Source organism: Staurois parvus, unplaced genomic scaffold (genome assembly GCF_062004578.1).
Source record: "Staurois parvus isolate SC_StPar_1 unplaced genomic scaffold, SC_StPar_1.0 ptg000017l, whole genome shotgun sequence".
Taxonomy (NCBI): Eukaryota; Metazoa; Chordata; class Amphibia; order Anura; family Ranidae; genus Staurois; species Staurois parvus.
The window spans coordinates 13,195,063-13,209,279 of NW_028317813.1; the positions used below are offsets into that span (position 1 = coordinate 13,195,063).

The following is a 14,217-nucleotide window of genomic DNA, read 5'->3' on the forward strand; positions in this document are numbered from 1 at the left end:
AAGGTGAGAAGTACAAAGAAAAATGCATGGTGCCTACAATGAAACATGGTGGTAGCAGTGTCCTTTTGTGGGGCTGCATGAGTGCAGCTTGTATTGGGGAGCAGCATTTCATGAATTCATAGATGTACCGCTTTTTATTGAAGAGTAGATGTTACCATCACTCTGTGCCCTTGGTCGTTGTGCACTTTTCCAACATTACAATTATCTAAAACACACATCTAAGACCACTGTTGCATTTCTGAAGAACAGGGTGAAAGTGATTCAGTGGCCAAGTATGTCTCCTGATCTGAACCCAGTCAAACACCAAAAGGGGGAATTCTGAAGAGACAAGTTGAGCATCACTCTCCATCCAGCATCCAGGCTCTAAAAGAGGTCATTCTTGAAGAATGAAAAGAGATAGATGTTGCAATATGGTACCAGATCCTCTGTCCCTACTTCCTCTTTGTGTGCTTTCCAACCCAGCAACCTAGAGACAGGAAGTGCTATACATACATGAGGTTGAGATATTAAGTAGCTGGCTAATTACAAATACAGACAGTAGAGGGCAGCAGACCCTTACAGATTCTAACAATGAATGGGTTGATAGGAGCCCCTACATGCATTGATCGGGTTGGGGGGGGGGGGGGTAATAGAGGAAATGCCAGCAATGCACGGGTTAACAGAGGTGGGTAGCTAGTGATCAATAGACGGAGGTTTCTGGACTAGAAAGGAAGGGTTAGTGAAACGTAGCAGCACTGAAAGTGTTAATAGACTTTCTGAAAGCAATACTAGAAGGGGGCTGCTAGAGGCGGTTGTTATGAAACAAGGGGTTAACAGAAGCGCTGTTAGTAACGACAGTGTAAACAGAGCGCGGCTCCACATACCGCCCGTTACTAGAGTGAAGGGGCGGTAATAAGGAAGGGGTTAACAGGCAGGGGCGTGGCAGTGCACTAGGCAGTCCTCTGGACCTCGGCTATATGTTGCCGGAGGAGGCGATCTGGGAGTGTGCGGAGGAGGGCGCGCATGCTCAGTATGGAAAGGGGCGGATTCCATGGCTAGGGGGCGTGTACTCCCCTCGGGGGATGCCAGGGATACCATTTCTTCATTGAACATCTGGCAGTCCTGGCTAGCGGGGTGCTAACGGTAAGAGTGGAGGAGGGGCGGCTGTACCGGGAGGGCGGCGGGCTCCCCCTATCGCTCAGTGCAGAGCAGAGACACTTGCCCAGAGTAGGAGCGCAGTGCTGGCGGAACAGGGACAGGGGGGACAGTTATTCGGGATGCTGGGCACCTGGGGATCCGCCCTGCGGCACCTGGGCATCGTACGAGGTACCCAGGACTGTCTATATGTATACTATACTGCTGTGTACTGCGCATGGCACCGTGCCATCCCCGCCTGTGAGGGGGCATACAAGTAACGGGCAGGACATAGACCCCCCATACTGGGTGTGTGACCCTCTGATCAATGACTAGAGCCCTGCATGGGGGATGGGGGGTCTGCACAGCACCTGGATTACCAGCTGACTGGAAAATCATTCTTATTGCTATACAGGATATATATATCCAGCACTTTACAATGTAAAGGGAGACAGTGCAGTTATAATCCAATACAGGAGGGTTCGCAGGACCCTGGATTTAGGAGTTTACAATCTTTGGGTCCATTCCACAGCCCCCCCCCCCCCCATTGCAGTGGACTGCCGGGCAAGGTAAGATGCCCAGTCTCTGCAGTGCCCGGTGCAGACAGTGCCCACTGTGAAAAGTGTTGCTTTTTTGCAACGTAGCACAGTGCAAGGCAATCCGCCGTATTGCACCGCATGGCGGCCAATAGAACCTAATAAAATATCACTGTGTGAGAAAAACAAAATGTACAATGTGTGGCGCCAGGATGGTGAATCGGCACTGCAGGTATACAGCCGGATTGCACCACATACTGGCGTTGTAACACAGCGGACGGTGTGAATGGACCCTAAAGTGTAAGACTCTCCTGTCTCTGTACTTAGTACATGGGCATTTATAGCCTGTTCTAGATGTTACCAAGTCAGGTACTGGGATGGTACAACTGGTGCATTGGTACTGGAATGGCGTAAATGCTGTGTATGGTGGGGCATTGGTACTGGAATGGCGTAAATGCTGTGTATGGTGGTGCATTGGTACTGGAATGGCGTAAATGCTGTGTATGGTGGTGCATTGGTACTGGAATGGCGTAAATGCTGTGTATGGTGGTGCATTGGTACTGGAATGGCGTAAATGCTGTGTATGGTGGTGCATTGGTAATGGAATGGCGTAAATGCTGTGTATGGTGGTGCATTGGTACTGGAATGGCGTAAATGCTGTGTATGGCGGTGCATTGGTACTGGAATGGCGTAAATGCTGTGTATGGTGGTGTTTTGATACTGGGATGGCGTAAATGCTGTGTATGGCGGTGCATTGGTACTGGAGTGGCGTAAATGCTGTGTATGGTGGTGTATTGGTACTGGAATGGCGTAAATGCTGTGTATGGCGGTGCATTGGTACTGGAGTGGCGTAAATGCTGTGTATGGTGGTGCATTGGTACTGGAATAGCGTAAATGCTGTGTATGGCGGTGCATTGGTACTGGAATGGCGTAAATGCTGTGTATGGTGGTGCATTGGTACTGGAATGGCATAAATGCTGTGTATGGTGGTGCATTGGTACTGGAGTGGCGTAAATGTTGTGTATGGTGGTGTATTGATACTGGGATGGTGCAGCAGATGTGTATGGTGGTGTATTGATACTGGGATGGTGCAGCAGATGTGTATGGTGGTGCATTGGTCCTGGAATGGCGTAACTGCTGTGTATGGTGGTGCATTGCTACTGGAATGGCGTAACTGCTGTGTATGGCGGTGCATTGGTACTGAAATGGCGTAAGTGCTGTGTATGGTGGTGCATTGGTCCTGGAATGGTGTAAGTGCTGTGTATGGCGGTGCATTGGTACTGGAATGGCGTAAGTGCTGTGTATGGCGGTGCATTGGTACTGGAATGGAGTAAGTGCTGTGTATGGCGGTGCATTGGTACTGGAGTGGCGTAAATGTTGTGTATGGTGGTGTATTGATACTGGGATGGTGCAGCAGATGTGTATGGTGGTGCATTGGTCCTGGAATGGCGTAACTGCTGTGTATGGTGGTGCATTGGTCCTGGAATGGCGTAACTGCTGTGTATGGTGGTGCATTGCTACTGGAATGGCGTAACTGCTGTGTATGGTGGTGCATTGCTACTGGAATGGCGTAACTGCTGTGTATGGCGATGCATTGGTACTGGAATGGCGTAAGTGCTGTGTATGGTGGTGCATTGGTCCTGGAATGGCGTAAGTGCTGTGTATGGCGGTGCATTGGTACTGGAATGGCGTAAGTGCTGTGTATGGCGGTGCATTGGTACTGGAATGGCGTAAGTGCTGTGTATGGCGGTGCATTGGTACTGGAATGGCGTAAATGCTGTGTATGGCGGTGCATTGGTACTGGAGTGGCGTAACTGCTGTGTATGGCAGTGCATTGGTACTGAAATGGCATAAATGCTGTGTATGGTGGTGCATTGGTACTGGAGTGGCGTAACTGCTGTGTATGGCGGTGCATTGGTACTGAAATGGCATAAATGCTGTGTATGGTGGTGCATTGATACTGAAATGGCATAAATGCTGTGTATGGTGGTGCATTAGTACTGGAATGGTGTAACTGCTATCTATGGTGGTGTATTGGTACTGGGCCAGTACATCTGATGTGTATGGTGGTGTATTTTACGTATTACAGGTGCTTATATAACGCTGTCAATTTACGCAGCTCTTTACATATACATATGTTGTACATTCACATCAGTCCCTAATCCTCAAGGGGTGTACAGTTTAAGGTCCCTAACTTACATTCATACATACACATACTAGAGTCAATTTAAACAGGAGCCAATTAACCTATCAGCATGTCTTTGGAGTGTGGGAGGAAACCCACGCAGGCACAGGGCAAACATGCAAACTCCAGGCAGGTAGTGCCATGGTTGGGATTTGAACGAATGACCCTAGTACTGCTAGGCAGAAGTGCTACCCACTTAGCCACTGTTGGTACTGTAACAGTACAGCTGCTGTGTATGTTGGTCTGTTGGTACTGGAATGGTACAGCTGATGTGTATGGCAGTGGATTGGGACTGGAATGGTACAACTGGTGTGTATGGCGGTGTATTAATACAGGGATGGCACATCTCCTTTGTATGGTGGTGTATTGGTACTGGGGTGGCACTTCTGCTGTGTATGTTGGTGTATTGGTACTGGAATGGTACAGCTGATATGTACAGTGGGGAAAATAATTATTTGATCCCATGCAGATTTTGTAAGTTTGCTCACTTACAAAGAAATGAAGGGTCTATAATTATTATCATGAGTGTATTTTAAATGATAGAGACAGCATTTCAACCAAAAATCCAGAAAAACACAATACAAATGTTATAAATTGAGTTGCAGTTCAGTGAGTAAAATAAGTATTTGATCCCCAAGCAAAACATGACTTAGTACTTGGTGGAGAAACCCTTGTGGGCAAGCCCAGAGGTAAGACGTTTCTTGTAGTTGGTTAGCAGCTTTGCACACTTCTCAGTGTCCACTCTTCTTTACAGATCTTAAATCCTTAAGGTTTCTTGGCTTTTGCTTGGCAACACATAGTTTCAACTCCCTCCTTAAATTTTCTATAGGATTAAGGTCTGGAGACTGGCTAGGCCACTCTATGACCTTAGTGTGCTTCCTGAGCCACTCTTTTGTTACCTTGACGGTATGTTTTGGATCATTGTCATGCTGGAAGACCCATCCATGACCTATCTTCAGTGTTCTGGCTGAGGATTTTACAATACATGGCCCCGTCCATTGGCCCCTCAATGTGTCAAAGTTGGCCTGTACCAGTAGCAGAGAAACAGCCACAGAGCATAATGTGTCCACCTCCATGCTTGACTGTAGGGATGGTGTTCTTAGGATCAAAGCCAGCATTTTTCTTCCTCCAAACACAGAGAGTTGAGTTAATGCCAACAAGCTCAATTTTGATCTCATCTGACCACAGCACTTTCTCCCAATCCTTCTCTGAATAATTTACATGTTCGTTGTCAGATGGGTCTGTACATGTGCCTTCTTAAGGAGGGGGACCTTGCAGGCGCTGCAGCATTTCAATCCATGGCGGTGTATTGTGTTACCAATGGTGTGTTTATTGACTGTAGTCCCAACTGCCTTGAGATCATTCACAAGCTCCTCCCGTGTGGTTCTGGCCTGTTCCATTACTGTTCTCATGATCATCCTTACACCACAAGGCTAAATCTTGCATGGAGCTCCACACCGAGGGCGATTGATGGATTTTATTGTATTTCTTGCATTTGTGAGTAATCGCTCCAGCAGTTGTCTCCTTCTCACCAAGCTTCTTGCTGATGGTCTTGTAGCCCACTCCAGCCTTGTGCATGACAGCTGTTTAGTCTTGCCCATGGTGTTGCCCATGAAATAGATTCTATGGACAGGTGTCTTTTATACACATAATGAGCTGTCATTAGGAGCACCTTCTTAAACTGACAGGACTAATCTGTGTACCACATGAGCGCATAGCCTGTCTGTGGGAGCCAGAATTATTCTTGGTTGGTAGGGGATCAAATACCGCAACTCAATTTATAACATTTGTATTATGTGTCTCTTCATTGTATCAAGACCCTTCATTTCTTTGTAAGTGGGCAAACTTACAAAATCTCAAATAATTATTTTCCCCACTGCATGGTGGTGTATTGGTACCAGGATGGCACAGCTGCTGTGTATGGTGGTGTATTGATACTGGGATGGTGCAGCAGATGTGTATGGTGGTGTATTGGTACTGGGATGGTGCAGCAGATGTGTATGGTGGTGTATTGGTACCAGGATGGCACAGCTGCTGTGTATGGTGGTGTATTGGTACTGGGATGGTGCAGCAAATATGTATGGTGGTGTATTGATACTGGGATGGTGCAGCAGATGTGTATGGTGGTGTATTGGTACCAGGATGGCACAGCTGCTGTGTATGGTGGTGTATTGATACTGGGATGGTGCAGCAAATATGTATGGTGGTGTATTGATACTGGGATGGTGCAGCAGATGTGTATGGTGGTGTATTGGTACTGGGATGGTGCAGCAGATGTGTATGGTGGTGCATTGATACTGGGATGGTGCAGCAGATGTGTATGGTGGTGTATTGATACTGGGATGGTGCAGCAGATGTGTATGGTGGTGTATTGGTACTGGGATGGTGCAGCAGATGTGTATGCTGGTGTATTGATACTGGGATGGTGCAGCAAATGTGTATTGTGGTGTATTGATACTGGGATGGTGCACCAGATGTGTATGGTGGTGTATTGATACTGGGATGGTGCAGCAGATGTGTATGGTGGTGTATTGATACTGGGATGGTGCAGCAGATGTGTATGGTGGTGTATTGGTACCAGGATGGCACAGCTGCTGTGTATGGTGGTATATTGATACTGGGATGGTGCAGCATATGTGTATGGTGGTGCATTGATACTGGGATGGTGCAGCAGATGTGTATAGTGGTGTATTGATACTGGGATGGTGCAGCAGATGTGTATGGTGGTGTATTGATACTGGGATGGTGCAGCAGATGTGTATGGTGGTGTATTGATACTGGGATGGTGCAGCAGATGTGTATGGTGGTGTATTGGTACTGGGATGGTGCAGCAGATGTGTATGGTGGTGTATTGGTACCAGGATGGCACAGCTGCTGTGTATGGTGGTGTATTGATACTGGGATGGTGCAGCAGATGTGTATGGTGGTGTATTGATACTCGGATTGTGCAGCAGATGTGTATGATGGTGTATTGGTACTGGGATGGTGCAGCAGATGTGTATGGTGGTGTATTGATACTCGGATGGTGCAGCAGATGTATATGGTGGTTTATTGATACTCGGATGGTGCAGCAGATGTGTATGGTGGTGTATTGGTACTCGAATTGTGCAGCAGATGTATATGGTGGTTTATTGATACTCGGATGGTGCAGCAGATGTGTATGGTGGTGTATTGATACTCGGATGGTGCAGCAGATGTATATGGTGGTTTATTGATACTCGGATGGTGCAGCAGATGTGTATGGTGGTGTATTGATACTCGGATGGTGCAGCAGATGTATATGGTGGTTTATTGATACTCAGATGGTGCAGCAGATGTGTATGGTGGTGTATTGGTACTGGGCACTTTCCCTTCTCATTTTCTTTTCTTTTTCCTTTTGCAGGTGTTGATGCTAAATGACTTCTGCCTATTGATATCTGTGTGAACCAGAAGATCGCTGATCATGGCAGATGCTGAGCCCACACCTCCTCCTGTGTCCGGGTCAGAACTGGTGTCTGGTCTATGGATGCTGGGTCGGACCCTTCTTTTCTTGCTGCCTGTGTACTTGTGTGGCTATCTGGGACTCAGCATAGTGTTTGTCGTACTGGGGCTCGCTGTATATTTGGCCTGGAAGGGTACCAGACAAGGCAAGTGGAATCGACTTCAATCAGCACTTGAAACCTTGCAGAATGAAGAATCTGTCACTGCCACCACTATCTTTATGACCAAGAAAGAGCTACCTTCCTGGGTAAGTGACTTCACATCACTGTTCTACACATGTTATGGCTAGGGTAAAGCTACTGCTGAAAGCATTTCTCCTAAGGCTGGCCATACACTGTACAATCTGATGGTGCAATTTCTACCATCAACTAAATGGTACAAGAGCATGCCTGCTTTTTTTTTATTGAATAGATTGCTCAGGTTTGTTTTCAGATTAATTTTGGTAGCTCTAAAGGAAATTGTACAGTCAGATTGTACATAATGTCAGACCTAACGGTGCAATATGAACAAAACCATTGAATGAGTAAACAGTTCCCTTCAGCTTCCCTTGCAATCGATTTAGACTCGATGACAGATTCAGACAAACTAGGTTGATAGGCCAGGACAGGAAATGATTGATTTGTACAGAGACCAATGAGAGTGCCAAACAAACAGTCTAAGGGTTCAAAAACGTTTATTAATAGTATTGGTTCACATATGACAACACAAAACAATCAACGTGTTTCAGGGGCTCGGGGACCTTCCCCTTATTCAGGGCATAACATAATAGGTTATCATAGGGACTTTGAAATTGCACAAATCACCACACATTACATATTTGCTGCATGGAATATAGCTAGAATCAACAAATCAGCAAAGCACTGATCATTGATTCTGGTCATACCCTATGCAGTAAATAGGTAACTATGTGATTTGCACCTATTTTGAGTCCCTATTATTTACCACTATATTTATGCTCTAAAAAAGGGGGAGCTTTAAAAACACTGAAAAACACAGCCTTTAGGTTCACACTAGAATGCGGTGCAGGAAACTTGTGATCCATGCTCGTTTACTGCACGGCATTCAAATTGCACTGCCCTTACAATCTGCGGCATGTGTCCGTGCAATCTTAACAACAACCCAAACGCAAGCCTTTATGCTTTTGCAGTGCGTTTACCTGCACTGGATTGCATGGTACAAAACAACCATGCAATTCAGTTGCAGTGCAGTTCCAAAATTGGTGCATGCATGACTTTAGTGCGATGCAGTGCAGTTTGAGCCCATTCAAAAGGAAAGGGCTCAAATCGCAGCGCACTGAATCACATGTGAATTGCACAGAAGTGCAGTGCAATTACTGTGCAATTCATAACTGTTACTAAACCCACGACAATAAAATCAGTCTATAAATGCCGTAAAGCGTGCTTGTTATACTCACTGTGGAACCTAAGGGGATAATCCTCTGCGTTGTGTGAAAAGGTTGTTTGATCCTGTCTTCTCTGATCATCCCCTACTTTTACGGTCTCCAATCCATCTGATAGAACAGAGCCTTGGAGGTAAGCTGCACATGTTCAGTTTGGTGTGCATTGCTAAAGAGGTTTTTTTTTTCTTCTTGGGAAAGTGCATGTGATCAGTACAGGGCCAATTAGCACTGTCCAGACAGAGGGTGCTCTGCTGAACACTGACAGAAGTCACAAGACTGCTCTAACTGCTGATGAGAAAATGTATTTAGCAGTTTAAATTTACTAAAATAATTGCATTTCCATGTTCTGTGTACTGTTGAAGACCAGATATAGTGAATACAGGGCCCTGGGTTTAGTAACATTTTAACCGCTTCCCTACCGTCCTATAGCAGAACTACCGCTACTGGATGGCAGGGCTGTGCAAAATCACGTGTATATATATATATATATATATATGTGATTTTTGCATATCCGCCATAGGCGGCTTCAGATGTTGATCACTGGGTGCTGGCTGGAGATCCCCCGCCAGCAGCTGGAAATCGCTGAGTAACACTGACAGGGGAAAGACCTGTGTGTAAACAACAAAGGTCTCACTCCTGCCAGCAGTAACATGCTGCTGTGTATTTCTCTGCATGTTTCCCAAGTAAAACATACACAGCACACAGAGTAAAACAGCACATAGTTAACCTTTTGATCGCCTCAGATGGTAACCCCTTCCTGCCCAGTGTCATTAGTACAGTGATAGTGCTTTTTATTAGCTTTGATCACTGTACTGGTGTCACTGGGGATGTCAGTGGCAGTTAGTCAGTTCCCCCCGAGTGTCAGAATGCCCGCCGCAGCCGCTTATACTAGTATAAAAAAAAATAAGAACAAATTCCAGTATATATAGCGCCATTTGTAGACGCTATAACTTTCACGTAAACCAATTAATTTACATGTACTGTTCTTTTTTTTTTTTAGCAAAGACATGTAGCAGAATACATTTTGGCCTACGTTTATGAAGAAATTAGTTTTTTTTTTAATTTTTTTACTGGATATGTTTTATAGCAAAAAGTCAAAAATATTGTTGTTTTTTTTTCAAAAACGTTGGTCTTTTTTTTGTTTATCAGGTAAAAAAATTAAAAACACACATGTGATCAAATACCACCGAAAGAAAGCTCTATTTGTGGGGAAAAAAAGGACATAAATTTAATTTATGTACACCGTTGCATGACTGCGCAATTGTCAGTTAAATTAATGCAGCGCCGTATCGCAAAAACTGACCTGGTCGGGAAGGGGGGAAGAAATCCTCTGGAGGGCAAGTGGTTTAGGTTTTAATGATGGTAATGCTACTGAAACCTCTGTCATTCTGAAACTATTACACAGGAAGATACTAATGGTTATTCAAATGTATGCATTGTTCATACAGAAACTGCAAGCAGAATCCTGTTTGGTACCCAGAGACTTCTGGTGGTAGCCCCTATACTGCTTCAGTACAGGTTTCCTTTGGTGTGTTTCTGTCATGTTACTGTGCATTCATTTTTAGTGAGCTGTCAATGTACTACAAAGTACATTTTTTTGCACCTGTACCTTTTTTTTTTTTTTTTTTGTTACCCCACTATGCAACAATTCCATGTAAGATCCATGTTTTACCATGTGTTACCGCATTGTACAGATGTGAATCTCACTTTATTCAAAACAATTTTGAATTTTTTTGTCCTTAATTCAATAGCATGAGCCCGGTTTTTGTATGAATTTTTAGGCCTGGTATATTAGAAGAACCCTGTTTTGCTTAGGAAATTATTATAATTCTCAATCTCTGTGTCCATGTGAAAGTTCATAAGCAGATAAAAGGCTGGGACAACAGTCTCCTTACATTTTTTTATACGTTATGTACAGTATATTTTTTATATGTATGAATGTATCTATATTCAGGATATGGATATATTTTGGTACAGGTATGTTCTACATCTGTTACACATCCTTTCATTTTCCACACATTGCGACAAATATGCACATTACAGAATGGTAATGCTGTGATATTTTTATAATGTGTTTTATGGTTTCTGTCATTCAGTATATAATTTGTCTGTATGAAATGTCATTGAACATCCAGTGCTAGGATCCTAACTATTAACACCCTCCAAAGATGTGATTTTTTTTTTCTCCAATGATGCATGAATTTTATGGAAGTGACAGTCCCTCTTAATTGAAAGCCCTTCTGATCCCTAAATGGGCCTTACACATGTGTCTGGAGAAAGAGTTGTTACCTATAGCATTCATATTTCCTATTTTTGTGTTTCCAGTAACAGGAGAGTGATGTACTGTATTAACTAATGACAAAAGTGGAAGTTTGGATTTAGGGTGACACACATTTTGGCGTTACTAAATCGTTTGTAGTGCAAGTTTTTGAGACATGCTGGCCTCATCTTCAGGCAATAACTGCTTACAGTTTACTGCAAGTAACACCAATAAAAGGTATTACCCTAAATCCAAACGTCCACAATTGGAGTAGGGGCTCGTTTATACCTGTGCCGCTCTTTGAACAGCGATCTGCAGTGGAACACTTTTCAGAGAAAGCAGTGAAGGCTTGGCTGACAGGCATTCAAGAGTTTATATTGCCGCCTCCTGAATGCCTATTTTTTCTCAGCCAAACAGGCTTTTTGAATAAGAAATGCCACACTATAACCGCAATGCTTAGTTTTTGGCTTATGGTTGTGGTTTGGCTCCATTTGGATGTCACAGTCAACAGCAGGGAGGATAATTTTTGTGTACACCCCCATCTGGCTGCTTCTGCTTCTTAAGGAGCGGTAAAAACTCAGCTCAAGCATCTATTTTTATTATTTATTTATGGTACTTATATAGCGCTGTCAATTGACACAGTGCTTTACACATATATATTGTACATTCACATCAGTCCCTATCCCTCAAGGGGTGTACAATCTAAGGTCCCTAACTCACATTCATACATACACATACTAGGGACAATTTAGACAGGATCCAATTAACCTACCAGCATGACTTTGGAGGGTGGGAGGAAACCGGAGTACCCGGAGGAAACCCACGCAGAACATGCAAACTCCAGGCAGGTGGTGCCGTGGTTGGGATTTGAACCAATGACCCTAGTACTGCCAGGTGGGAGTGCTAACCATTTAGCCACTGTTCTGCCCAATTGCCTCCTAGCCACAAGGGTACTCTGTGTTTAAGATATTCTATTTAGTTGCCACTGGCACCAAGAAATATTCTTCCTTCAGACATTTTAATGCATGATGTTGTTTCTTTTTCATATTAATAATTCTAGTATTCTTCAGTATAAAAAGTACATTGTAATCAGCTGAGTGTCATTCCGCCTCTGATCTGTATGCAGTGGAAATATTTTGGGAAATCCTAAGTGCTGGTGCTTAAGTGATGTTCTCTTGTGCGTTGACCTCTTCCGATGGTTGCATGGACATTTATGGACTTGCTTTTCTGCTGGCATTTATTCAGATTTTTTTTCCCCTTGTTATGTGTCACATTCCTGTCTTGTCTGGAGAGCTGAGAGAAAGCAAACAGAACTGCCCCCACATCCTGGCTGTCCTTCTCAGTCCCTGATATTTGCTGCCATCAGGACTTTCAGCTCTCACTGTTTTACTTTGTATTGATTAGGGGTACAGGAACAGTAAATTACTTTTGTTGTTACATCAAGTATGTTGTTTGATGTTCAAGCGATCCTTTGTGGGGAAAATTTCAACAAACCAGCATTAGTAATTCTGTCTCTGGTAAAATATTATTATTATTATTTTTATTATTAATAATATACAGTATTTATATAGTGCCAAGAGTTTGTACAACACTTTACATAGTAAAGGGAGACGGTACAGTTACAATACAATCTGATACAAGAGGGTTAGATGGACCCTGCTCATGAGAGCTTACAATCTAAATGTCCTGAGGCCCCCAAACCTGCAGAACATGTCATATGCAAATACCAACTCCGCTCTCAAAGGAAACCTTCCCTGTGAAAAACACGTAGGCTGCTGTTTGCCGGCCTCTTCTTTAAAGCGAGTATTGTTAACTCATATTTCTAAATTCCTTTTTTCTGTTGCTGTAATCCAACTTTCTGTTAGAGGGTGGCTGTGTTCATTCTCCATGGTCCCACTGTATGCAAAAACATAGCCATCCTCTCTTGCTCACTCCTGAGATAGACTAGGGAATATGGATTTGGGGTTTGCAGTGTGCATAGAGCAGTGTGCATGACCATAACTAGCAAGCACTGCTCATTCCAAATGGAAGGGGAAAAGGTTCGGTTCGGGAGCTTGCAGAGGAGGCAGTAAAACACACACGATTTTGCAAAACAATTACAGGACCATTAGGTAGTAGGTGTGTATGGGTTATTTTTGGAGAAAAAAAGCTAGCCATAGTCGAAGCAATTTTATTTCCTGCAACCACTGGTTGCAGAAAAGAACAACTTGATTCCCCCATCAACACAGTCAGTGTTGATAGGGGAATCCCTCCCATAGAGCCATTGTGTTCTCCCAGCGGGGGAAGTCATCCCCACCAGGGGAACACTGTGATTACTGCTAGCAGCTATAATATCCACTAGCAATAATTGCATGTAAAATTCAACAGGCTGGTTGTACTCAAGTTGATCGAACAATCAACTTTGGCACATTCAGCGTGCTCATACAGGGTTAAAATCTTGGCTGGTTCAGCAGTGACTCGAACCATCTGTGGCCAGCTTTAGGGTATGATTTAGTAGCTTTTTAAAGATGCTAGGTGCCTGGCTGTTATACCGACTTTGACTTTAAAGCAGGCCAAACATTAAGCGATATTCTTTCCTTCCACCACAGGTTGCAGGAAAGAAATTAGCTTGCTTCCCCCATCAACACATTCAGTGTTGATGAGGGAATCCCTCCTGCAGTATTATTGTGTTCTGCCAGCGGGGAGTTTTCCCTGCAGCAGGATACAATGATCACTGCTAGCAGCTATAGCTGCCTGCAGTGACCTCATTAAAAAAAACAACAGTCTGGTTGAACTGAAGTTGATCAGTGGATCGGCTTCAGTACAACGAGCCTGCCCATAGATGGATCAAATTTCACCCAGTCCCAGCCAATCCAGCTGAAATGCGATATGTCTATGGCCAGCTTTATTCTTTGATTTATTGACCTGAAATAGGTGTACAGATAAGGAATCCTGATTTTGTTTTAATCTGTATACTTGTATATAAACGCGTGTAAATGTGGCTAACCGCGTTTATAAGCGTTTGCGTTTAGAAGCATTTTTTAACTGTTCCATATCCACATGCTGTCCAGAGCCTTTTTTCATCATCAGAAATGCATGCAAAGCGTTTTCCATGTATTCAAATGGACCCGGTACACCAGCGCAGTCAGTTCCAGGTTTTGCGCGAAGGAAGAAATGATAGAATGTGCCGCATTATGCTCATGATGGGATCCATAGTGAATACAACCAGAAAAGATAACTAATCTCAACACATACTGCTCTCTCT

At 44.0% G+C, this 14,217-nt stretch overlaps 1 protein-coding gene across 2 annotated transcripts in view; it reads left to right on the top strand.

Annotated features, from left to right (window-relative positions):
• Positions 1-1,012: 1,012 nt before the first annotated feature.
• ESYT1 (extended synaptotagmin 1) overlaps positions 1,013-14,217 on the top strand; it is a 131,789-nt gene continuing 118,584 nt past the window's right edge. Inside the window, exons 1-2 of one of the 2 annotated variants that reach the window (XM_089679978.1) lie at positions 1,013-1,122; positions 7,217-7,561. In XM_089679978.1, coding sequence (XP_089536104.1) covers positions 7,277-7,561 — 285 coding nt within the window. In that variant the 5' untranslated portion in view covers positions 1,013-1,122; positions 7,217-7,276. Of the gene's footprint in view, positions 1,123-1,287; positions 1,306-7,216; positions 7,562-14,217 lie in introns of those variants that run through there. The other variant, XM_089679984.1, reaches the window with a different exon arrangement.